Below are 24,905 nucleotides of genomic sequence, written 5' to 3'. Positions count from 1 at the left end.
AGAAGTATACTAAAACTTGAAGTTAGCCTATGAATAGCTTTTCATTTGGAAAAAACTTATTAAATTATTAATGTATAATTTATTATTTCTTATGGTCTTAAAATGCCAATTTAAGTGCTATTTGTGGTGTGTTGTATTGCTTAGAATTTTTCTTTAAAACTGATCTTGGACATATGGCCCAGCACAGTGGCTCACGCCTATAATTCCAGCACTTTGGGAGGCCAAGGCAGGTGTATCACCTGCAGTTGGGAGTTTAAGACCAGCCTTACTAACATGGAGAAACCCTGTCTCTACTAAAAATACAAAATTAGCTGGGCATGGTGGTGCTTGCCTGTAATTCCAGCTACTTGGGAGGCTGCGGCAGGAGAATTGCTTGAACCTGGGAGGCGGAGGTTAAAGTGAGCCATGATCATGCCATTGCACTGGGCAACAAGAGCAAAACTCTGTCTCAAGAAAACAAACAAACTGATCTTGGACATAAAAGATAAATATGAGTAAAATTATTTTTGTTATTTTATATTTTAAAATATACATTATATTTTATTTCATGTGTTCCCCTTTAAAGATATGCACATGATAATAGGCAGACACACTTGAACAAACTGTATAGATAAGTTTGTGTTTCAAGGTATCCAGCTGGGACAAGAATTGGAGGTCACCTAGTCTTTTCTCCCTTTTTCTGGCTGGACCATGTTTAGATTATTCCATGTTACCTTGTTACTCTTACCCTAATAGCCCTTAGAGGAAACAGAGTCTCATTCTGTTGCCCAGACTGGACTGCAGTGGCATGATCTCAGCTCACTGCAACCTCCACCACCTGGTTTCAGGTTCAAGTGATTCTTCTGCCTCAGCCTCCTGAGTAGCTGGGACTACAGGCAAGCACCACCATGCCCAGTTAATTTTTGAATTTTTAATAGAAATGGGGCTTTTCCATGTTGATCCAAGCTGGTCTCGAACTCCTGACCTTGTGATCTGCCCACCTAGGCCTCCCAAAGTGCTGGGATTACAGGCATGAGTCACCGCACCTGGCAACCATGGCTTATTTTTTGTGATATGTAAAGTGATGTACTTTACATATCACTAAAATATTTATCACTAAAATATCATATCAATATATTTTAAAATAATTATTTTATTGCTAAAATATTTAGAGTGATGTGCTTTAAATATTACTTTTTGTTTCACCTTTTCATTTTGTTCTTAAAAATATTTTAATATTTTAAATTACATGATTTTTATGCTACACTAGTTTATAATAGTAAATAGGATTATAAGGTAATTACTATAATTATTTTAAGCATTAATTTAAATATATATTAAACATTTAAGTATTCTTAGAAAGTTTTTTCTTGATTTTTTTTAAAACTTTTTAAAGTTTTTTGAGATGGAATCTTGCTCTGTGGCCCAGGCTGGAGTTCAGTGATATGATCTTGGCTCTGTGAATCCTCTGCCTCCCAGGTTCAAGCAATTCTACTACCTCAGACTCCCCAGTAGCTGGGATTACAGGTGTGTGCCACCACATCCAGCTAATTTTTGTGTTTTTAGTAGAGACAGGTCACCGTGTTGACCAGGCTGGTCTAGAACTCCTGACCTCCTGATCTGCCCACCTCAGCCTCCCAAAGTGCTGGGATTACAGGTGTGAGCCACTGTGCCTGGCCGATGGAAACTATTTTCTAATGTCCCCCAAGTTCCTCCTGTTAAGGGAATACTTTTTTCTCTTAAATAATACTCTCTTTTAGCCAAGTAAGAAATCTAACTCTCTGCTATTCAGCATGTGGTCTGCAGACCAGTGGCATAAATGTTGGTTGACAGTTTGTTAGAAATGCAGAATCTTAGGTAATTCATATGCACTTGAAAGTTAAGAACTTTATAAATTACTAAATATAAACAATTATTATTATTTATTTTTTCAGATCTCTGACCTTACTTATAAGAGAGATCCTGTCTGGCTCTGTGTTCCTTCCTTCTTTGGATTTCCTAGCTGATCCAGTAAGACTTAAACATTTATTTTAATTGTTACAAAATACACTTAATAAAATTTACTATCTTAAAGATTTTTATGCATATAGTTAATGATACTGAAAACATTCATATTGTTGTGCAACCATCCCCACTCTCCATCACCAGATCTCTTCTTCTTATGAAACTGAAACTCTACACCTGTTAGCAATAACTCCTCATTCCTTCCTCCCTCCAGACGTCCTAGTAAACACCATTCTGCTTTCCGTCTCCATGAATTTGACTACTCTGGGTACCACATATAAATGGAATCATACAGTGTTAGTCTTTTTTTTTTTTTTTTTTGAAACGGAGTTTCGCTCTTGTTACCCAGGCTGGAGTGCAATGGCGCGATCTTGGCTCACTGCAACCTCCGCCTCCTGGGTTCAGGCAATTCTCCTGCCTCAGCCTCCTGAGTAGCTGGGATTACAGGCACATGCCACCATGCCCAGCTAATTTTTTGTATTTTTAGTAGAGACGGGGTTTCACCATGTTGACCAGGATGGTCTTGTTCTCTTGAGCTCGTGATCCACGCGCCTTGGCCTCCCAAAGTGCTGGGATTACAGGCTTGAGCCACCGCGCCCGGCCCAGTGTTAGTCTTTTTATGACTGGCTTATTTCACTTAGCATAATGTCTTCAAGATTCATCCATGTTGGAGTATGTGTCAGAATTTCCTTCCTTTTCAAGGCTGAGTAGTATTCTGTTGTATGTGTATAACATGTTTTATTTTCATTGATGGACACTTTGGATGTTCATCTGTTGATGGATACTTCAGATGCTTCTACCTTTGATCAAGTAAGATTTTGAAGAAACAAGAATGATTTAGAAATATTTTAAATGCCAAAATCAGAATAGCTTTTATTTGCCGATTTTCACAAACGTTAAGAAACTCTTTTGTAGATGTAAAAAAAACTCCTGCTGTAATACATATGTGCAGATTTTTTGCCACTGCTCCATTTGTTTCTTCATTTTTCTAGAAACTTTCATAATATGATACAAGTTAGGAGAATTTTGGGGAGAATGCAGTAATGGAATTTGGAATTATTTTGATTTATATTTATTATTTTCCACTAGGATACTGTGAATCATTTGCTTATCATCTTCATAGATGACAGTCCAGTAAGTATTGAATATATTAGAAAACACTTCAGATTGCATTGAATTTTGATTGTGTATGTCAAATCAGGTGGGAATTTTACGGAGTTAATAATTTTCTTTCTTTCAAAGCCTGAAAAAGCAACTGAACCGGCTTCTCCTTTGGTTCCATTCTTGCAGAAATTTGCAGAACCTAGAAATAAAAAGCCATCTGTAAGCATTTTCAGCAATAACATTTTTTTGATATAAACAATTTTAGAACTGATTTATATAGCTTAAACTTACTCTTTCTCTTATATTAAGGTGCTGAAGTTAGAATTGAAGCAAATCAGAGAGCAACAAGATCTTTTATTTCGTTTTATGAACTTTCTGAAACAAGAAGGAGCGGTACATGTGTTGCAGTTTTGTTTGACTGTGGGTGAGGCTTACCTGTATATTTTACGAAAGTAATTTTTAAACCTTTTAATGTACTTGAATATTTTAAATCATATCTGATGTTGTGGTACCCATCTATCAATGTACTACATTTCATGTACTAGATTTTCTAAGAGCGTCTGTGAGTTTCTCTCAGGTGCTCACTCCTTTCCATACTGGGAAATAATCTGTCATTGACTTTGTTCAAATCCTAGTAGCAGACAAAGAAAAAACTACTAAAAATTCAATATAAGTCCAGGTTCAGTGACTCACGCCTGTTAATCCCAGTTCTTTGGGAGGCCAAAGAGGGTGGATCACCTGAGGTTGGGAGGTCGAGACCAGCCTGGCTAATGTGGTGAAGCCTTGTCTCTACTGAAAATACAAGAATTAGCTGGGTGTGGTGGCGGGTGCCTGCAATCCCAGCTGCTCCGCAGACTGAGGCAGGAGAATCACTTGAACCTGGGAGGCAGAGTTTGTAGTGAGCCAAGATAGAGCCATTGCACTCCAGCCTGGGCGACAAGAGCGAAACTCCGTATAAAATATATACATACACACACACACACACACACACACACACACACACACACACACACACATATATATTGAACATATATCAAAGACCCAAACTGTAGCCCTTATCAATATCACTTGTTCACAATTTTTATATAGCATTGTTTTGATTAAAATATCAAGTATAAAAATGTCTGATTTTGATTATAAGCTCTCTAGCGTTATAGATTATTGGATTTACAAAAAACTTTATAAACTGAAAAGTTTATTTTTAATGCATTTAATTTCTTTTTAAAATATAACTTTAAAAAAATTGAAGTATAATTTATATAGTGAAACTCATAGAATTTAAATGTATAGTTTGATCAGTTTTACACATGTGTATGTCCATGTAACCTGCATCTTTATCAAGATGTAGAACATTTATTTCTGTCAGCCCAGAAAGTTCCCTTAGGCTCCTTCCTAAGAGGTCCACCCTTTCCACCTTCTCATGCCAAAGCAATCACTGGTCTCATTTCTCTCATCACAGATTAGTTTTGGCTGTATAATTTTTTTTTTATTATAAATGGAATCACATAACATAAACTCCTTTGTGCCTGGCTTCCTTCATTCAGGATAATGCTCTTTAAGGTTCCTATATGTTTTTGTCTAAATAAGTAGTTTGGGCCAGGCATGGTGGCTCATTCTTGTAATCCTAGCACTTCAGGAGGCTGAGGTAGGTGAATCACTAGAGGTCAGGAGTTCGAGACCAACATGGGCAAAATGGTGATCCCCTGTCTCGACAAAAATACAAAAATTAGTTGGGCGTGTTGGCTCATGCCTATAATTCCAGGTACCAGGGAGGCTGAGGCAAGAGACTCGCTTGAGCTTGGGAGGTGGAGGTTGCAGTGAGCTGAGACCATGCTACTGCACTCCATCTGGGATGACAGAGTGAGACTCTGTCTCAAAAATAGATGAATAAATATGTAGTTTTTTCTTTTCTTTTTTTTTTTTATTGCATTTTAGTTTTGGGGGTACATGTGAAGAACTTGCAAAATAGTTGCATAGGTACACACATGGCAGTGTGATTTGCTGCCTTCCTCCCCTTCACCTATATCTGGCATTTCTCCCCATGCTATCTCTCCCCAACTCCCGACACCCCACTGTCCCACCCCTATTCCCCCCAACAGACCCCAGTGTGTAGTGCTCCCCTCCCTGTGTCCATGTGTTCTTATTGTTCAACACACACTGATGAGTGAGAACATGCGGTATTTCATTTTCTGTTCTTGTGTCAGTTTGCTGAGAATGATGTTCTCCAGGTTTATCCATGTCCCTACAAAGGACATGAATTCATCGTTTTTGATGGCTGCATAATATTCCATGGTGTATATGTGCCATATTTTCCCTGTCCAATCTATCATCGGTGGGCATTTGGGTTGATTCCAGGTCTTTGCTACTGTAAACAGTGCTGCGATGAACATTCGTGTGCATGTGTCCTTATAGTAGAACGATTTATAATCCTTTAGATATATACCCAGTAATGGAATCGCTGGGTCAAATGGAATTTCTATTTCTGGGTCCTTGAGGAATCGCCATACTGTCTTCCACAATGGTTGAACTAATTTACACTCCCACCAACAGTGTAAAAGTGTTCCTATTTCTCCACATCCTCTCCAGCATCTGTTGTCTCCAGGTTTTTTAATGATTGCCATTCTAACTGGCATGAGATGGTATCTCAATATAGTTTTGATTTGCATTTCTCTAATGAACAGTGATGATGAGCATTTTTTCATGTTTGTTGGCCTCATGTATGTCTTGTTTTGTAAAGTGTCTGTTCATATCCTTTGTCCACTTTGAATGGGCTTGTTTGTTTTTTCTTGTAAATCTGTTTTAGTTCTTTGTAGATTCTGAATATCAGCCCTTTGTCAGATGGGTAAACTGCAAAAATTTTTTCCCATTCTGTTGGTTGCCGATTCACTCTAATGACTGTTTCTTTTGCCGTGCAGAAGCTGTGGAGTTTGATTAGGTCCCATTTGTCCATTTTGGCTTTTGTTGCCAATGCTTTTGGTGTTTTGGTCGTGAAGTCCTTACCTACTCCTATGTCCTGAATGGTTTTGCCTAGATTTTCTTCTAGGGTTTTTATGGTGCCAGGTCTTATGTCTTTAATCCATCTGGAGTTAATTTTAGTGTAAGGTGTCAGGAAGGGGTCCAGTTTCTGCTTTCTGCACACGGCTAGCCAGTTTTCCCAACATCCTTTATTAAACAGGGAATCCTCTCCCCCTTGCTTGTTTTTGTCAGGTTTATCAAAGACTGTATGGTAATAGATATGTTGTGTTGCCTCTGATGCCTCTGTTCTGTTCCATTGGTCTATATCTCTGTTTTGGTACCAGTACCATGCTGTTTTGATTACTTTAGCCTTGTAGTATAGTTTGAAGTCCGGTAGTGTGATGCCTCCTGCTGTGTTCTTTTTGCTTAGAATTGACTTGGCTATGGGGGCTGTCTTTTGGTTTCATATGAAGTTTAAGGTGTTTTTTTCCAGTTCTGTGAAGAAGGTCATTGGTAGCTTGATGGGGATAGCGTTGAATCTATAAATTACTTTGGGCAATATGGCCACTTTCATGATGCTGATTCTTTCTAACCATAAACACGGAATGTTTCTCCATCTGTTTGTGCCCTCTCTTATTTCGTTGAGCAGCGGTTTGTAGTTCTCCTTGAAGAGGTCCTTTACGTTCCTTGTTAGTTGTATTCCTAGGCATTTTATTCTCTTTGTAGCAATTGTGAATGGCAGTTCATTCTTGATTTGGCTCTCTTTCAGTCTGTTGTTGGTGTATAGGAATGCTTGTGATTTTTGCATATTGATTTTGTATCCTGAGACTTTGCTGAGGTTGCTTATCAGTATCAGGAGATTTGGGGCTGAGATGATGGGATCTTCTATATATACAATCATGTCGTCTGCAAATAGAGACAATTTGACTTCCTCCTTTCCTATTTGAATACCCTTTATTTCTTTCTCTTACCTGATTGCTCTGGCTAGAACTTACAGTACTGTATTGAATAGGAGTGGTGAGAGAGGGCATCCTTGTCTAGTGCCAGATTTCAAAGGGAATGCCTCCAGTTTTTGCCCATTCATTATGATATTGGCTGTTGGTTTGTCATAAATTAGTATTTATTATTTTGAGATATGTTCCATTAGTGCCTAGTTTATTGAGGGTTTTTAGCTTAAAGGGCTGTTGAATTTTGTCAAAGGCCTTCTCTGCGTCAATTGAGATAATCATGTGTGTTTTGTTTTTGGTTCTGTTTATGTGGTGAATTAGGTTTATAGAGTTGCGTATGTTGAACCAGCCTTGCATCCCTGGGATGAATCCTACTTGATCATGGTGGGTAAGCTTTTTGATGTGCTGTTGCAATCGGCTTGCCAGTATTTTATTGAAGATTTTTGCGTCTATGTTCATCATGGATATTGGCCTGAAGTTTTCTTTTCTTGTTGAGTCTCTGCTAGGTTTTGGTATCAGGATGATGTTGGTCTCATAAAATGATTTGGGAAGGATTCCCTCTTTTTGGATTATTTGGAACAGTTCCAGAAGGAATGGTAACAGTTCCTCTTTGCATGTCTGGTAGAATTTGGCTGTGAATGCATCTGGACCTGGGCTTTTTTTGTGTGGTAGGCTCTTAATTACTGCCTCAACTTCAGATCTTGTTATTGGTCTATTCAGGGTTTCGACTTCTTCCTGGTTTAGGCTTGGGAGGACGCAAGTGTCCAGGAATTTATCCATTTCTTCCAGGTTTACTAGTTTATGTACATAGGGTTGTTTGTATTAATCTCTGATGATGGTTTGAATTTCTGTGGCATCTGTGGTGATATCCCCTTTATCATTTTTTATTGCATCTGTTTGTTTCTTCTCTCTTTTCTTTTTTATTAATCTCACTAGTGTCGTGTTTATTCTGTTGATCTTTTCGAAAAACCAGCTCCTGGATTTATTGATTTTTTTGAAGGGTTTTTGTGCCTCTTATCTTCTTCAGTTCTGCTCTGATCTTAGTTAGTTCTTGGCTTCTGCTAGGTTTTGAGTTTTTTTGATCTTGCTCCTCTACCTCCTTCAATTTTGACGATAGGGTGTCAATTTTGGATCTCTCCTTGCTTCTCATGTGGGCACTTATTGCCATATATTTTCCTCTAGAGACTGCTTTAAATGTGTCCCAGAGATTCTGGTATGCTGTGTCTTTGTTCTCGTTGGTTTTGAAGAACATCTTTATTTCTGCCTTCATTTCATTGTTTATCCAGTCAACATTCAAGAGCCAGTTCGGTTTCCATGAAACTGTGCGGTTCTGAGTTAGTTTCTGAATTCTGAGTTCTAACTTGATTGCACTGTGGTCTGAGAGACTGTTTGTTATGATTTCTGTTCTTTTGCATTTGCTCAGGAGTGATTTTACTTCCAATTATGTGGTAAGTTTTAGAGTAGGTGTGATGTGGTGCTGAGAAGAATGTATATTCTGTGGATTTGGGGTGGAAAGTTCTGTAAATGTCTATCAGGTTTGCTTGGTCCAGGTCTGAGTTCAAGTCCTGGATATCCTTGTTAATTTTCTGTCTGGTTGATTTGTCTAATATTGACAGCGGAGTGTTAAAGTCCCCCACTATTATTGTGTGGGAGTCTAAGTCTCTTTATAAGTCATTAAGAACTTGCCTTATGTATCTGGGTGCTCCTGTATTGGGTGCATATATATTTAGCATCGTTAGCTCTTCTTATTGCATTGATCTTTTTACCATTATGTAATGTCCTTCTTTGTCTCTTTTGATCTTTGTTGCTTTAAAATCTATTTTATCAGAGATGAAAATTGCAACTCCTGGTTTCTTTTGCTGTCCATTAGTTTGGTAAATCTTCCTCTATCCCTTTATTTTGAGCCTTTGTGTATCCTTGCATGTGAGATGGGTTTCCTGGATAGAGCACACCGATGGGGTTTGGCTTTTTATTCAATTTGCCCATCTGGGTTGTTTGATTGGGGCGTTTAGTCCATTTACATTTAGGGTTAATATTATTATGTGTGAATTTGATCCTGCCATTTTGATTCTAGCTGGCTGTTTTGCTCGTTAGTTGATGCAGATTCTTCGTTTTGTTTATGTTCTTTACCATTTTGTATGTTTTTGGAGTGGCTGGTACTGGTTGTTCCTTTCTATGTATACTGCCTGTTTCAGGAGCTGTCGTAAAGCAGGCCTGCTGGTGACAAAATCTCTGAGTACTTGCTTGTTCTCAAAGGATTTTATTTTTCCTTCACTTATGAAGCTTTGTTTGGCTGAATATGAAATTCTGGATTGAAAGTTCTTTTCTTTAAGGTTATTGAATATCGGCCCCTACTCTCTTCTGGCTTGTAGGGTTTCTGCTGAGAGATCCACTATGAGTCTGATGGGCTTCCCTTTGTGGGTGACCCAACCTTTCTCTCTGGCTTCCCTTAGCATTTTCTCCTTCATTTCAACCCTGGTGAATCTGATGATTATGTGCCTTGGGGTTGCTCTTCTTGAGGAGTATCTTTGTCGTTGTCTCTGTATTTCCTGGACTTGAATATTGGCCTGCCTTGCTAGGTTGCGGAAGTTTTCCTGGATAATATTCTGAAGAGTATTTTCCAGCTTTGATTAATTCTCTTCATCATATTCAGGTACACCTATCTTTGTTCCAGAATGATGCCCGCCAAATGTCAGTCTGATCAGTCCTTTTTGAGGTGACTCTTTGGACATACGGGTTCAGGAAGCTTCTTGAGGAGATAGTCTGTCCTTTATCGGAGCTCAAGTGCTGAGCTGTGCGCTCCATTGTTCAGAGCTGCTAGGCAGGTGCGTTTAAGTCTGCTCCAGCAGAACTCATAAACCCCTTTTTTTGTTCAGATGCTCTGTCCCAGGGAGTTAGGGCTTTATTTATGTGTATCCATTGTGCTGCTGCCTTTTTTTTCAGGGCTGCCCTGCCCAGCAAGGAGGCAGCCTAGTCACTGTTTTCCTGCAGAAGCTTTGCTGAGCTGCTGTGGGCTCTGTCCTGCTGCCGTGTGAACCTCCCTTCAGTCCTGTTTATATGGGTGTGGTTAGAACCGCCTCGCCAATGTTGGTCCACCTCTGTAATGGCGGACTCTCTGTCGTGCTGCCTCAGCAATGGTGGACTACCTCTATAGGGGTGGAGTGCCTCGGTAATTGCGGACGCCCCTCCCCCACAGAGCTGGATTGTCCTGGGTTCAGCTGTGCTTGCTGTGAAACTCTCAATGCAGGGGTTTTCCAATTGCTGTCTTTTTTTTTTTGTGGGGGTGGGACCTGCCTAGCCTGATCACCTGGCTCCCTGCCTCAGAGCCTTTTTTTTTTTTTTTTAAAGTTAAATGGTTGACTCTCTCCCAGGTGTTCCAGTTGCCTGCTGAAAAGGCGCCGGAATCTGTGTGATTTCCCATGCACTGACCTACTGTGCTGGCTGAAACAAAGGCACTGGCTGAAACAAAGGCGCTGCCTGGGAATCTCCAGGCCTGACTCCCTGTTTCTGTCCCCTGTTTAATCAGATGAATGGGCGACTCTGCCTTCTCGGATCTCCAACTGCCGGCTTAAAAGGGCAACCAGACCAGTGTATTTTGTTCGGAGAAGTGCCGGGGCGCCGGTGAAATAGCTGTGCCGGCCAAAATAGCCTTGCTGGCGACCCGTGGGGCTCCTTTGCCTGGGAATCTCCTGGTCTGTGGGCAATAGAGATCCATCTGGAAATGCAGCGTCCACTCACCCTCTGTGCTTTCACTGGGAGCTGCAATCTTTAGCTGCTCCTAAACTGCCATCTTGGATCTTCCTCAAGCCTCAATAAATATGTAGTTTGTTCTTTGCTGAGTGGTATTCCGTTGTATGAATACATATATCTTTTAAACTTTATTACTAGGTGCACACACATTGAAGATTGTTGTATCTTATTAATAAATTTATCCTTTTATCATTATAAAATACTTCTCTCTTGTATCTGTTATTTTCAGTCTTGAAGTCTACTTTGTCTGATGTTAATATGGCCACATCGTCTTTCTTTATACTTAAGTGTGCATTCGTATATTTTTTTCTATCTGAATGAAATGTTTAATGTATTTCTAGTAGGCAGCATGTAGCTGCTCTTGCTTTAAAAAAAAGAAAACTAAGTTATCTTTGCTTTTTAATTGGTATCTGTAGTACATTTACACTTGATATATTTATTATATGTTTATTGTTAGGGCTTTCATCTTGGTGTTTGTTTTATATTTGTCCTGTGTATTCTTTGCTTTTTTTTTCCTCCTTTGTTGACTTCCTTAAAATTTTTTTAGTATTTTGTTTTATCTCTCCTATTGACTTTTCAAGTTTGTTCTGGCTTTTTTAAAGTTATTGATTAGAGATTATAATATGTTTCTTTCATTTATCATACAATCAATTTAAAAATATTTTACTGCTTCAGGAGCAGTGTAAGAACCTCAGTGTACCTCAGATCATCCCGTCCTGCCTAGTGTGCTCCTTTTGTTATTTATTTCAATTCTGCATGGGCTATAAACACACAGTACATTATTTCTTCATTGAATAGCCATCAGACTTCTACACGTGTGGAATGCACACACACGCATTCATTTTTAAAAGTCCTTATAATTATTGGCATATTTACTGTCCCAGTATTTTTAATTTATTTTTGCAGAACCAGGTTTCTAATACTGTTCCTTTCTGCTGAAAGAAATCTTTTTCATAGTTACTATAGTACAAATATGCTGGAGATAAATTTTCTCAGCTTTTGTCTGTCTGAAAAGATGGCATGATCATGGCTCATAAAATACAACCTCAACTTTCTGAGCTCAAATAATCCTCTTGCCTCAGCCTCCGAAGTAGCTGGGACTACAGGTGAACACCATCATGCCTGGCTAATTTCTTTGTAGAGACATAGTCTCACTATGTCGCCCAGGCTGGTCTTGAACATCTGGTCTCAGGCGATCCTCTGGCCTCAGCCTCCCAAAGTGCTGGAATTACAGGCATAAGACACCACACCTGACCTGTAATCAATTTTGAAAATTCCTGGCTCTTTTCAGATATTCTGCCCCATTTTCTCTTCTTTTGCAACTCCAGTTATATGCATATTAAGTCATATAGGAATGACAGTTGTATTCTATTGCCTCACAAATCTTATATGCTGTGTTTCAGTTTTTTTAATCCGTTTTTTCCACTTTATGTTTCAGTTTGAATGATTAAGAAGTAAAAAGTAAACTCCTTATTATAAAACCTCGGAATAAAAAGAAAAAACAATTGGTATTTTGGCTATCCTAATACTACCATCTTTTATTTTCGAATAAACATTCATTTGTTCAAGCTGTCACTTCTGCCACTAGTTTGCAACATTCATAGTGGAGAAAAATATTGTTTACAAACATTGATTGGAACTAAAGTCATCATTTTTATTTCATAAATTAGATTTTGAAATAATAAAAGACTTGGTATCATAAATTAATCTAATATTGGTCTTTAAGGAAACTATTAGAAGTGTGTTTGGTGTTCTGAATTTTTGCAGATCTGTATTGCTTTTTGTGTATTTACATATTTTCTATTAATCTATAAAAATTGGTTGATTACATTTTTCTTAATGAGTAGTTATTTTACTCTCAAATATTTTTGAAAAACTTAGATGAATTAGATTGCTTCTGATTGCTGCTTTTAGTATTGGCTACAATTAGAATGGGACTATGAGGTTTTCATGAATAGTTTTATATTAAAATTATTTTTTCTTATTCTTTTCCTCATTTGTTAGAGGAATTTAATGATAGAATTTTACGACCAGAATTATCAAATGATGAAATGCTGTCTCTTCATGAAGAATTGCAGAAGATTTATAAAACATACTGTTTGGATGAAAGTATCGATAAAATTAGATTTGATCCCTTCATTGTAGAAGAGATTCAAAGAAGTAAGTCAAAGATGATGAGAATGAATTGTTTAGCACTTCAACAGTTTTCAGAGTTTTCCCATTTATTGTTTATTATTGCAGTGGCTACATGCAATACATGGGCAGCTATTATTCTCTTTTACTAATGAGATGAGAGCTTTGAAGAAAAAACTTATTCATACTTTACGTATTTGTCAGAACTAGACCTTGGTTGATGTAATTTCTCATTCTAGTATATTTCTTACAGTGGAGTTTCAGTAAAACAAAGTTTTAAAACTGTATGCTCTTCACTACACTGACTTTTAAAGTAACATACATTTATGCTATTTATAAATAATTTCTAAAATACAATTTTTTTAATAGTTGCTGAAGGGCCATACATAGATGTTGTGAAACTTCAAACTATGAGATGTCTTTTTGAAGCATATGAACATGTTCTTTCCCTCTTGGAGAATGTATTTACCCCTATGTTCTGCCATAGTGATGAGGTAAGTCAAACTATTCATCTTGTTTGAGAATGTTTTTTGGGGGGTGGGGGTGTGGGGACGGAGTTTCACTCTGTGGCCCAGGCTGGAGTGCAATGGCATGATCTCAGCTCACTGCAACCTCTGCCTCCTGAGTTCAAGTGATTGTCCTGCCTCTTGAGTAGCTGGGACTACAGGCATGCGCCACCATGTGCAGCTAATTTTTGTATTTTTAGTAGAGATGGGGTTTCACTATATTGGCCAGGCTGGTCTCAAACTCCTGACCTGGTGATCTGCCACCCTCTACCTCCCAAAGTGCTTGAATTACAGGCGCACTGAGCCACCGTGCCTGGACTTGTTCGAGGATTTTTATGCAGAATTTATTAGTAGCTCTGTTATCATTAGATGAGTGATTAAAATAACAAAATAAAGTAGAAAAATAAAACAAGATTGCTGAGCGTGGTGGATCATGCCTATAATCCCAGCACTTTGGTCTCCATCTCTTGACCTCGTGATCCACCTGCCTTGGCCTCCCAAAGTGCTAGGATCACAGGCCTGAGCCACCACGCCTGGCCTAATCCCAGCACTTTGGAAGGCTGAGACAGGTGAATCACTTGAGTTCAGACATTCAAGACCAACCTGGCCAACGTGATGAAACCCTGTCTCTACTAAAAATACAAAAAATTAGCTGGGTATGGTGGCACGTGCCTGTAATCTCAGTTACTCAAGAGGTTGAGGCAGGAGAATAGCTTGAATCCAAAAGGCTGAAGTTCCAGTGAGCTGAGAGCATACCACTTGAGCTCTCAGCTGTTGCACTTGAGCCTGGGCAACAGAGCAAGACTCGGTCTCAGTAAAAAACAAAACAAAACAAAACAAAAAAAACAAGATTAAGAAAGCGAATATTCTTTTCTACTGTGTAATTAAGTGAAGATTAAAAAATAATTGTAGAAATAATTATCAATACCAAAATCTGTTTGTATTTATGTGAGTAGATAGATTGGGATCAAATAGGTCTGCCTGATTTGCCGTATGCCTGAGTGGCTTTGTAGTACTGCAGTGGTGCAGAAATCTCATTGTATACACATTATTTACAAAACTGTGGCAGTCATCTGCATTTGCAGTATTTCATCCTTACCCTATTTGACCATATCTGTATTCCCTTGATTGAGATAGCTTTTTTTTTTTCCAAAACTGGAAAGTAGTAAGCTAAGGTAGCATGTTTTAATGTTAATTATAATAAATGATAATTATTATTTATTATTTTAAAGTATTTTAGACAACTTTTAAGAGGTGCAGAATCACCAACACGCAATTCAAAATTCAACAGGTAGGTTGTATGTTTTGTTTTAGAACTTGCTGATGCTAATCATTCTATGATAGCATCATTGTCTTTATTAGCTATTTTTCTGAATGAGTATGTGGTTCCATTGTTATATGAGTAGACAAGGGATTTTACTAGTGAATTGTGAAACCGTGCTATATATAGTGATCTGAAAATGCCTAAAATTCTTTTAGAAAAATTTAACAAGATATATAATGTGGCCATGTAAATCTCATAATTAATATATATTAGTTTTGTATACCTGCCTTATTGGAAACTAGGGCATGTGTAAGTGCATCCACAGATAACTCAGAATTTAGCCAGTTTTTGTTTTAGAGGAAACTTCTTGTTAGAGTGCTTACTGGGTACAAAAGTGGAGGGATGTTTCTTTCTTACTTTTTTTGGCTCTCTGGAAATCTAAGTGTATAGTTAAATGATCTAAAGAAAGGTAATAGAAGCAAAAAGCTTTATTCATTTATAAACTGGATAATGTTCTGATTTGTCTTTGCAAGGTTACATGTACAGAATTGACACACCTTCCAATAATAAAGTGTAGACATAAAATATATGAATAAATATACATTTTAAGTCACTTAATAGCAAATCACCTTTTCTAATTTTCCAAGCTTTTCTAAATTTCCAATGAAAAAATGTTAATGGCCAGGCACGGTGGCTCATACCTGTAATCCCAGCACTTTGTGAGGCTGAGGTGGGTGGATCACTTGAGGTCAGGAGTTTGAGACCAGCCTGGCCGAAACAGAAAAATTGTTTGAGCCTGGGAGATGGAGGTTGCAGTGAGCTGAGATTGCACCACTGCCCTTCAGCCTGGGTGACTCTGTCTTAAAAAAAAAAAAAAAAGAATGTTAAGAAACTCTTTTAATTTACTATATATAAGGTAAATGAATCATTTCATTTCACTTACCTTATATGTGTACAAAATTGACACAGACATCTCAACACCTTCCAATTTGAGCAAGTATCTAATAAACATACAAATAAATTGGATATATACTACAAAGAGAGAAGTAGATGAGTCAAGAAATGGGACAGTGTTTTAGATAGTTAGTACAAAGAAAAATGTGAAAACTTTACCATGAAGAGAATATATTGTATTTCTTGACATAAGTGTTACAAGAATAAATGGTTTTTTTATGACCTTTGAATATTAATTCTGATTTAATGCCTCAGTAGAGGCATTAAATATGTAGTACACATGTAATAACTTTTCCGAAAGGTAGAAAGTACCTTTAGGATTATCTGTAAAAATATCTCTTTTTTGCTTTTTCCTAAAAATTTATGTGTTATAGCCATGAAACAGACTTTATTTAACAAAAATCATATTTATGCTATTTAAAATAGCATTGTTCGCTCAGGCCACATGCCTCTTCTTGCATTTGAATGCTTTTCTAAGGAGTTTAATCAAATTTGCTGACATACTTGAGAAGCGGGTAGAATTTATCCTTTGATGTTTGGAGTCTCATACCAGGATACGGATCTAGTGAAATGCCTTTTTCTAGGACCATTTAAGGCGAAGTGATTCTGTGATCTTAAAAGCCTGCTTGGTAGCTTGCCGGGCATGGTGGCTCATGCCTGTAATCCTAGCACTTTGGGAGGCTTCGACAGGTGGATCGCTTAAGGTCAGGAGTTCGAGACCAACTTGGCCAACTTGGCGAAACTCTGTCTCTACTTAAAATACAACAATTAGTTGAGTGTGGTAGAAGACATGTGTAATCCCAGCTACATGGGAGGCTGAGGCAGGAGACTAACATGAACCCAAAGAGGCAGAGATTACAGTGAGCTGAGATTGCACCACTGCACTCCAGCCTGGGCGTAAGACGCTACCTCAATTTAAAAAAAACAAAGAAAAAAAAACTAGCTTGATAGCTAAATCTAAATCAGGGTCATAACTTGGGAGATGAAAATCTTTTCTTGCTGCTTTGAGAACAATTGATTATTTTCAGCATGTTAAGGCACTGATTTTCTTGGCTTTAAAATAGATAAAAAAGACAGGTTATATGGGTTTTTTCCATTCTGGATACTGATTATTACTTTTTAAGGTATGTTTTTCTTTATGGAAATCTGACTCTAATACTAACTATCAGTCTTGCTTCTGTGACACTTAATGATTTATTTACCTATGTCTAATGTGTTAAAAGAGTTTTTTTAACATTATTTCATTGGAAATTTAGAATAGCTTTGTTAATTTGCTATTAAATGACTTAACATATATAAATGAATAAATATTCATATACTTTATATCTACATTTTATATTTTCAAAGTAAAATTCTAATGTATATTGTTTATTATGTTCTCTGTTTCATTGTACACTCAAAGTACAACTTTTATTTTTTAATATTTAGAGATTTTTAGTTAACTGTGCTTCTTAGCTTAAAACATATTTTTATTTATTTATTTGTTTGTTTTTCTTTAAGTTCTGGGGTATATGTGCAGATCTTGCAGGACTGTAACATAGGTATACACATGCCATGGTGGTTTGTTGCCTCCATCCCCCTGTCACCTACATTAGATAATTCTCCTAATGATATCTCTCCCCAATCTCTCCACTCCCTGCTATCCCTTCCCTAGCCCCGCATCCCCCAACAAACCCCACTGTGTGATGTTCCCCTCCCTGTGTCCATGTGTTCTCATTGTTCAACACCCACTTATGAGTGAGAACATGCAGTAAAACATTTTTTTACTCAAGCTAAAACGTGAAGCATAAGTGATTGTATCTAATATGGACACAAATTTCATGTTGGAAAACATGAGGTTTCTTTTTTGTGTGTGCCAGGTGTTTGGTGACTCAGTCTCTTTATAGTTTCTACTGTGTGAAAGAAATGGAATGCCTAAGGACAAAGAAAAGATAGATTTACTTCTGGGTATTTAATTTCTAAGAACATTTTTTTAATAATGCAGAAAAAAGTTTTTCCTAACATACCTAATTTTTTTCCATGTCACCCAAGATTATAACATATTTAATTTTTAAGAACCGTTCTTAGTATATAAACTTCCAAACACAAAAGACAATTATGTGCATTTATTTCTCTTACCTTTATCACCTTATTCATGAGGATTTCTTCTCTTTGCAAAGATGAATGTTATACACTTGTGTAACTTCTGAAGCTTTTTAACTTTGTTTTGTGTTCTGAATTGAAGTTTATATAATATCTGGGCGTTCTTTCTCTCCTCTTTTTATATAATTTCACATATCTGTTATTGCAGAGGTAGCCTAAGTTTGGATGATTTTCGGTAAGTGTTGAGCATGTGATTCTTTTCAGTATTAAATGTTTTTAGAAAGTACATTATGAACAACCTCATACAAATAAAAATAAAATGAAACACTGTGGTATTAACTGCCATTATATCCTAGTTATTTAGGACAATCTTTTAAAATGAATACCTACTTTGATTCTAGATATCTCCTTTTTGATATAGCATGATATGTCATTATAAAATGAAAATGTCCTGATACTTTAAAGATATTTTCATTATTTAATTTGCCAGTATCTTGTTTTTTAAGGCTGACTCATTTTTGTTCTTCTTGTTGATTTTTCTAAATTAGTTTTAGAATTATTTATGTTTAAATAACTTCTTTTTAGTAAGAAGTATAATGATGTTTTTGTATTTCTGGGCATAATCACAAGTGAGAGTTTTAAAATTTCATATTTCAACAACCCCCATTGTTTTATAATTTCCATGTTGTAGAGACTAGAATAAATTATCTAGATTCTAGAGATTTTAAAAATATTTTGTTAACGTTTTTGTGTTTTGGGAAGCATTTTTTTAAATCAAGGACAATTGTGTCTACAATTCTGGATTTTAAAAATCCTAATTGTATGTTTTTAAAAGTAGAATAATCTGGTTTAAGTACCCCTTTTACTGCTTACTGCTTATTATTAGTGTTTTTCCAGTTTTTTTAGAAGTGTGATTTACTTCTTGGACATGTGTAAAATACACATTACTGCATATTGGTATATTTAAAACTTCAAAAAAAACTTCGTTAATTTTCTTTCTTAAATTGTATTATTTCAGTAGATAATTTAAATTTTCCTCATAGGAGTAATAGCTATACACTTGAGGATTTAAAACTGGAGTGCAGTGGTGCATTCTCAGGTTACTCTAACCTCTGCCTCCCATGTCCCAGTGATTCTCCTCCGTCAGCCTTCCTGGTAGCTGGGATGACAGGTGCCCACCTCCATGCCCCGCTAATTTTTGTATTTTTAGTAGAGACAGGGTTTCGCCATGTTGGCCAGGCTGGTCTTGAACTCCTGACCTCAGGAGATCTGCCTGCCTTGGACTTGCAAAGTGATGGTGTTACAGGTGTGAGCCACTGTGCCCAGCCTTGAGCATGACTTTCAAATTGGATAAAAGTTTTGGTTTTAATTGCTGAAACATTGGGCAGTAGGCTAACAGACATTTTTGTTACTTTTAGCTTATTTATTTTGTTGCTTTCCAACTATTTCTGCTTTCAGAAATTCACCTTTAAAAAAATTGCAAAACTAACATTTAATATTTATGGCAGAGCAGACTGCTTCCTAGGGCTACATTTGCTTTTATCCCTATTCTCATTGCTAACCTTTCTCTTTGGCACTATTCTTTTTCTTACTTTGAAGTTAAATAATTTAAGATCCATTTTGTACCTCATGCCTTTTCTGAGTATTGTATGATTATACAGTTGAATTTTGCTTGAATGTTTGTCAGTCATAGACATTTTTTAAAAAAATTTCCATTTGAAAATGAAGCACTGAGAAAGTAATAGCTTAATTTTTTTTTCTGTTGCACTATTTTAGTACAGTTACTCTAAAGGGATGTTTTCAGTTTTGAACAGATCTTAGGCATTTTTGTATCTATTTCAAAATATCACAGTAAGAACTATATTCCACTAGGGGGCTCTCATCATTTAAAAATTTTAATCCCATTAATATTTTGAAGTTAATACTAGGTAAATTTTGAGTGTTTATAAAAATATATTGTCCCATTTATTCATAGACCAAATTTAAACTTTAAATACTGTGTCATTTTTGGCTTCTGACTTGTTGATATTTAATCCACGGATGAAAACTCCAGAACTTATGTGAGCTATACCTTTAGTTTACATTTTTAAAACTATTTTTCTTTTTTTAAAATAATGGTTTACAATAAACTAGACTGTTGTGATGATTTGCTATGTACTTGATACATTTTTGTTTAATATTCAGGAACACACAGAAAAGGGGAGAATCATTTGGAATCAGCAGAATAGGTAGCAAAATTAAAGGAGTATTCAAAAGTACCACAATGGAGGGAGCTATGTTGCCTAATTATGGTTTAGCTGAAGGTGAAGATGATTTTGTAAGTAAAAATGTATCACTTTGATTTGCATATAACTTTAGACTTACTATAACATAAAAAAAATTAGATACACTCATTGTTTTCCTTTTGTTTTTGGAGAATCTGCATTCTGTTTAATACTTTCCCTCTATCTTACTTCAGACTTCCTTTGTATTTCTCATTCCAGTTATGATAGTTTCATGATGTGAATCTAATTTTTAAAATTCCTGAGAACTATGTTATTGCTTATTAAGGCAGAATGGTTTCTGTTAAGCTGAGGTATTTCTAGTAGTCAAACAGTTTACCATCTTTTGGTTAAGCTTCAAATTCTGATGTTACCTTTTTCCCACCGTATGTTCAAGGTATACAGAGCTGTTAATAGATGCTCTAACTCCTTGCTACTTATGTGGTCTGTGGGCAAGCAGCAGTGGCATTACCTGGGAGCTTGTGTAAATACAGAATCTCAGGCCCTATTCTAGACTTACTGAATCAATTTGCATTTTAATAAGATTTCTAGTTGACTTATATGTACATTTTATTTGCCATGCTGTTTTATTTCTCTGTATCTTTGTCCTGCTTAAAATGCCCTTCCTTCATTTATTGACCTGGAAAATTCATCTGCATCCTTCAGAATGCTGCTGTTCCCCATAAACCTTTATGTGAATCCCTGAGTTGAACTGAACATTTTCTCCTTTTGTGTCTCTATTGTATCATATGTTAAAGCTTGTACCGTAGTGTATTTGAAGTTACATGTTTATGATTGTCTTTTCTATCACATAGTTCCATAAAGGCAAGTATTGTCTTATTTGTACTTTTCATTTTTATTGAATAGAGATCTTGGATTCTCATTGGCCTTTTAATGACCCTGGGCACTGGGGATGAAAAAATGATTACATGTAGACCTCGGCCTTAAGAAATCCACTAACTCAGGTGTAAAAGGGATGCTTAGTACTGATTGGATTGATTATGACCAAGAAGGAGGAAAGGTGGGGAGACAGGAGTAAACCCTTTTCTTTACCCCATCCTTTTGACCTTTGTTTCATTGCCTTGATCAATTACTAAGGGTAACTGATTCTTCATAATAATTTAAATGGAAGAAAATATTATTTAAGACCTTTTTTATTAATCCAAATGCAGCAATTTTTTATGCCTTTATTTTTCCCTGTAAGTGTGGGTAGTATTTTTGTGCAGGGTTTGGTGGCTCACATCTGTAATCTGAGTATTTTGGGAAGCTGAGGCAGGAGGATTGCTTGAGCCAAGGAGTTCAAGACCAGCTTGGACAACATGGTGAGACCCTGTCTTTACAAAAAACTACAAAATAAGCTGAGCATGATGGTGCACAGCTGTAGTCCTAACTACTTGGGAGGATCACCTCACCTCAGGAGGTTAAGGCTGCAGTGAACTGTGTTTGTGTCACTGCACTTCAGCCTGGTTAACAGAGTGAGAGCCTGTCTCAAAAAAAAAAAAAAAAGAAAAAGAAAAATGTGTGGGTAGAAGAAAGTAAAAAAAGTCTTTTTCAAAATAATGTTTATGTTTTCTAATTTTAAGCATATTGTTTTCTTTCTTTCTTTCTTTTTTTTTTTTGAGACAGAGGCTCGCTCTGTTGCCAGACGCCAGGCTGGAGTACAGTGGCATGATCTCGGCTCACTGCAACCTCCGCTTCCCTGGTTCAAGCATTTCTCCTGCCTCAGCCTCACAAGTGGCTGGGACTACAGACGCACACCACCACGCCCAGCTAATTTTTATATTTTAGTAGAGATGGGGTTTCACTATGTTGGCCAGGATGGTCTCGATCTCTTGACCTTGTGATCTGCCTGCCTCGGCCTCCCAAAGTGATGGGATTACAGGTGTGAGCCACCGCGCCCAGTTTGCTAATAATATAGAACAGTGGGAAAAAATTTAAATGCCACTTAACACCCATAATCTTACCACCCAGTAACCACTTCTATTTATAGTTTGGTGATTTTCTTAAAAAAAAAAAAAAAAAATCTCCCAAACATAAAAACCTTTTCCTTTTCACTAGACTACATTATAATTTGCTATCCTTTCTCCCTATTTGATATTATAGCAAAAGTATTTACTTGTGTTATCCTAAACTTTTAAAACATATTTTTTATGGAGGAAGGTGTATTTTGCCTTCCCAATTGCTTGATACACAGGCTGTATTTCAGCTTCAGTAATAGGAGGATATCGTTAAAATGCTGAGAGAGTTTGCTCTGTTTTGTAGTGACCCAAGGAAGAAGGAAATTCTTGATTGGGAGTAAAGATAATAGTAACAGAAAGTTGGAGAAGCAGGCAAACTAATGTTTAATACTATCAAAGGAAAATACAGGGACAGTAAGGTGCTGACCCAGACTAAGATGATGCCATTTAGGATTTAGAAGACACTGTGCTAGTTCCAAGCTGGGGGTCCTGGGGGAATCTGCTTTGTCTTGTTTAGGAAGTTGAGGGAAAAGAGAAGTTGCCCGTTTCACTGCCAGGAGTAAAGTGGTCTGTGATCCTAAATTGGAGACATTTAGGATGTCTTATTAGAGAATAGAAGACATTAACTTTCAGAAACCTTGTTGTGTCATTTGGCCGCAGTGCCTACTTGCTTAGTGATCTTGGTATGTTGGTTAATTTTATTGTGATTTTGTTTTGTCACCTTGAAATGGAGATAATACTATTTATCTTACATAGAGATGTTATAAGTATTAACCAAGTAATATATATGAAGCACTGAGAACAGTGCCTTGCACATCAATTCTGTAAGCACATCAATTCTCATAGCTGTATGACTACAAGTTGTGAATTAAATTAGCATCCATCCATATGCTGTCCTGTGATCCAAAGCCTGGTAAATAAGATTGGGTTGGAGCTGGGTTTGGTGGCTCACACTGGTAATCCCAGCACTTTGGGAGGCTGAGGCTGGAGAATCACTTGAGTTCAGGAGTTTGAGACCAGCCTGGCCAACATGGTGAAATCCTGTCTGTATAAACACAGAAAAATTAGCTGGTTCTGGTAGTGTGTGCCCATAGTCCCAGCTACTCAGGAGACTGATAAAGGAGGGTTGCTTGAGCCCAGGAGGAGGTTGCAGTGAACCTGGCAACCTAGTGAGACCCTGTCTCAACAACAAAAAAAAAATTGGGTTGATATATCAGAAAATGCATTTCTGTCTTAAGTTCAGAAATATGGCTTACAAATATAGTTACAAAATATAATATGCCTGCACATATTATACAGAGATATATACAGAGGTAACTCCCAAGTTAACCTCTGTATAGGAAAAGAATAATCAGAAATACTAACATTTCTTAAGGAAATAGAAGGACATTTAACCTTTTATCTCCACCTTCCATAATCACCATCCTCTTGATAGAAAGAACAGCTGTTTGGAAACGAAAAGTATTTAAAGTACTTGGTTTTCCCTTATTAACATTTTGATTACAATGTTTACTTATTTTCAAATAGCATTAAAGGATGCCCGGAAAGTTCTTAGAGAAATTATTTCCCTAGAGATTTTTCTTTAGACTTTGTTGATAAAAATACCATTTAAGTAGTAACAGTAATAAATTACTAAACTTTGTCCTTTTTCATTGCCAAGAATTTTGTTCTCCCATTTTGTTTCTTTGATTCTGAGGAGCTTCTTTTAATTTAAGAATGTCTTTTTTTGGGCCAGGCGCGGTGGCTCAAGCCTGTAATCCCAGCACTTTGGGAGGCCAAGGCGGGTGAATCATGAGGTCAAGAGATCGAGACCATTCTGGTCAACATGGTGAAACCCCATCTCTACTAAAAATACAAAAAATTAGCTGGGCACGGTGGCACGTGCCTGTAATCCCAGCTACTCAGGAGGCTGAGGCAGGAGAATTGCCTGAACCCAGGAGGTGGAGGTTGTGGTGAGCTGAGATCGTGCCATTGCACTCCAGCCTGGGTAACAAGAGCGAAACTGTCTCAAAAAAAAAAAAAGAATGTCTTTGTTTTTTCTTCTGGCTTTTAGTCAGCATTTTCAACAAATTCTCTATCATTTTATGATTCAATTTCTCTTCTCCTCAGAAGCCAGATCCATTAACAAAAATACACTTGTTGTAACCATGGAAGATGCTACCTTAAACCTCAAGTATTAAGCGTTGGGTGTTTCCCTCATATATCTCCGTTTCTTCCAAGATTATAAGGAGATAATCTTGCCTCTTAGAAGGCAAAACCCAACATCTATCATCTATTTTTATAGTTTTGTTTCTTAAGGTCTTCAAGTTGTTTTCAACAGAGCATTAAGAAGTCTTCTAAGATCAGTAAGAATCTTATTAGAGATTAAGGAAAGCCAATTTAGGATGAGAACAGAAAAAGCAAAGGAAGTTTGTGGGGGAGGAAAGGTATTTCCTTAGAAGAGAGGTGGGTACCAAGGTTAAGAGGAAAGAACTGAGAGTGAACGTAGGGTTAGAATTATGGAAATAAATTCCTCTGTACTACTGGTTTGCTCTGACTAGGCTACTCAGACTTCTCTTAAGTGCTGCAAACTTTGACTCATTGCTTTTAAAAAGGTGTGTTCAAGATGAATGCGTTTTATTTATAATATTTTGTCCTTTTAAACATGAATAAGAGATGTCTAGGTGAATCGATGTTTATAATATGCCAGATTCAAAGGTGCTCTTCCAATTTAAAAAATAGAGACAGTTGTTTCCTTCTTCCTGTGTATCTATTTCTAGAACATGTAGTTTTGTTTTTTAAAACAATTGTTACTTTATTTTTTTGGTATTTGAAAATAGTTAGCATTTGAACATTTATGTTAAAGTTTTAGATTGATGAAACAGAAAAACTCTTAATTCTGTAGAGGTGGGTTTTATTCCGACCTTTTTTCCAATTTTATGTTACTTACTGCTACAGTTTTTACTTAGGTCGCTTTTATATTTAAAAAATTTTTTTGGAGTAAATATTTTTATTGCAATAAATTTTCA

General features: G+C 36.8%; 1 protein-coding gene across 46 annotated transcripts in view; it reads left to right on the top strand.

Moving 5' to 3' along the window:
- The window catches only part of SNX14 (sorting nexin 14), a 115,062-nt gene that overhangs the window by 49,467 nt on the left and 40,690 nt on the right, over positions 1-24,905 (top strand). For 19 of the 46 annotated variants that reach the window (XM_078369736.1, XM_078369730.1, XM_078369723.1 and 16 more), the window contains 8 exons: positions 1,914-1,989; positions 3,073-3,117; positions 3,226-3,306; positions 3,397-3,511; positions 12,744-12,899; positions 13,242-13,366; positions 14,611-14,669; positions 19,863-19,995. In XM_078369736.1, coding sequence (XP_078225862.1) covers positions 1,914-1,989; positions 3,073-3,117; positions 3,226-3,306; positions 3,397-3,511; positions 12,744-12,899; positions 13,242-13,366; positions 14,611-14,669; positions 19,863-19,995 — 790 coding nt within the window. Of the gene's footprint in view, positions 1-1,913; positions 1,990-3,072; positions 3,118-3,225; positions 3,307-3,396; positions 3,512-12,743; positions 12,900-13,241; positions 13,367-14,610; positions 14,670-17,886; positions 17,914-19,862; positions 19,996-24,905 lie in introns of all 46 variants that reach the window. The other 27 variants (XM_078369731.1, XM_078369727.1, XM_078369720.1 and 24 more) reach the window with 2 other exon arrangements.

The sequence above is a fragment of the Callithrix jacchus genome, chromosome 4, assembly GCF_049354715.1.
Source record: "Callithrix jacchus isolate 240 chromosome 4, calJac240_pri, whole genome shotgun sequence".
Lineage (NCBI taxonomy): Eukaryota > Metazoa > Chordata > Mammalia > Primates > Cebidae > Callithrix > Callithrix jacchus.
Note: the sequence above shows the minus strand (reverse complement) of the source record. Positions and strands in the feature narration are given on the sequence as shown.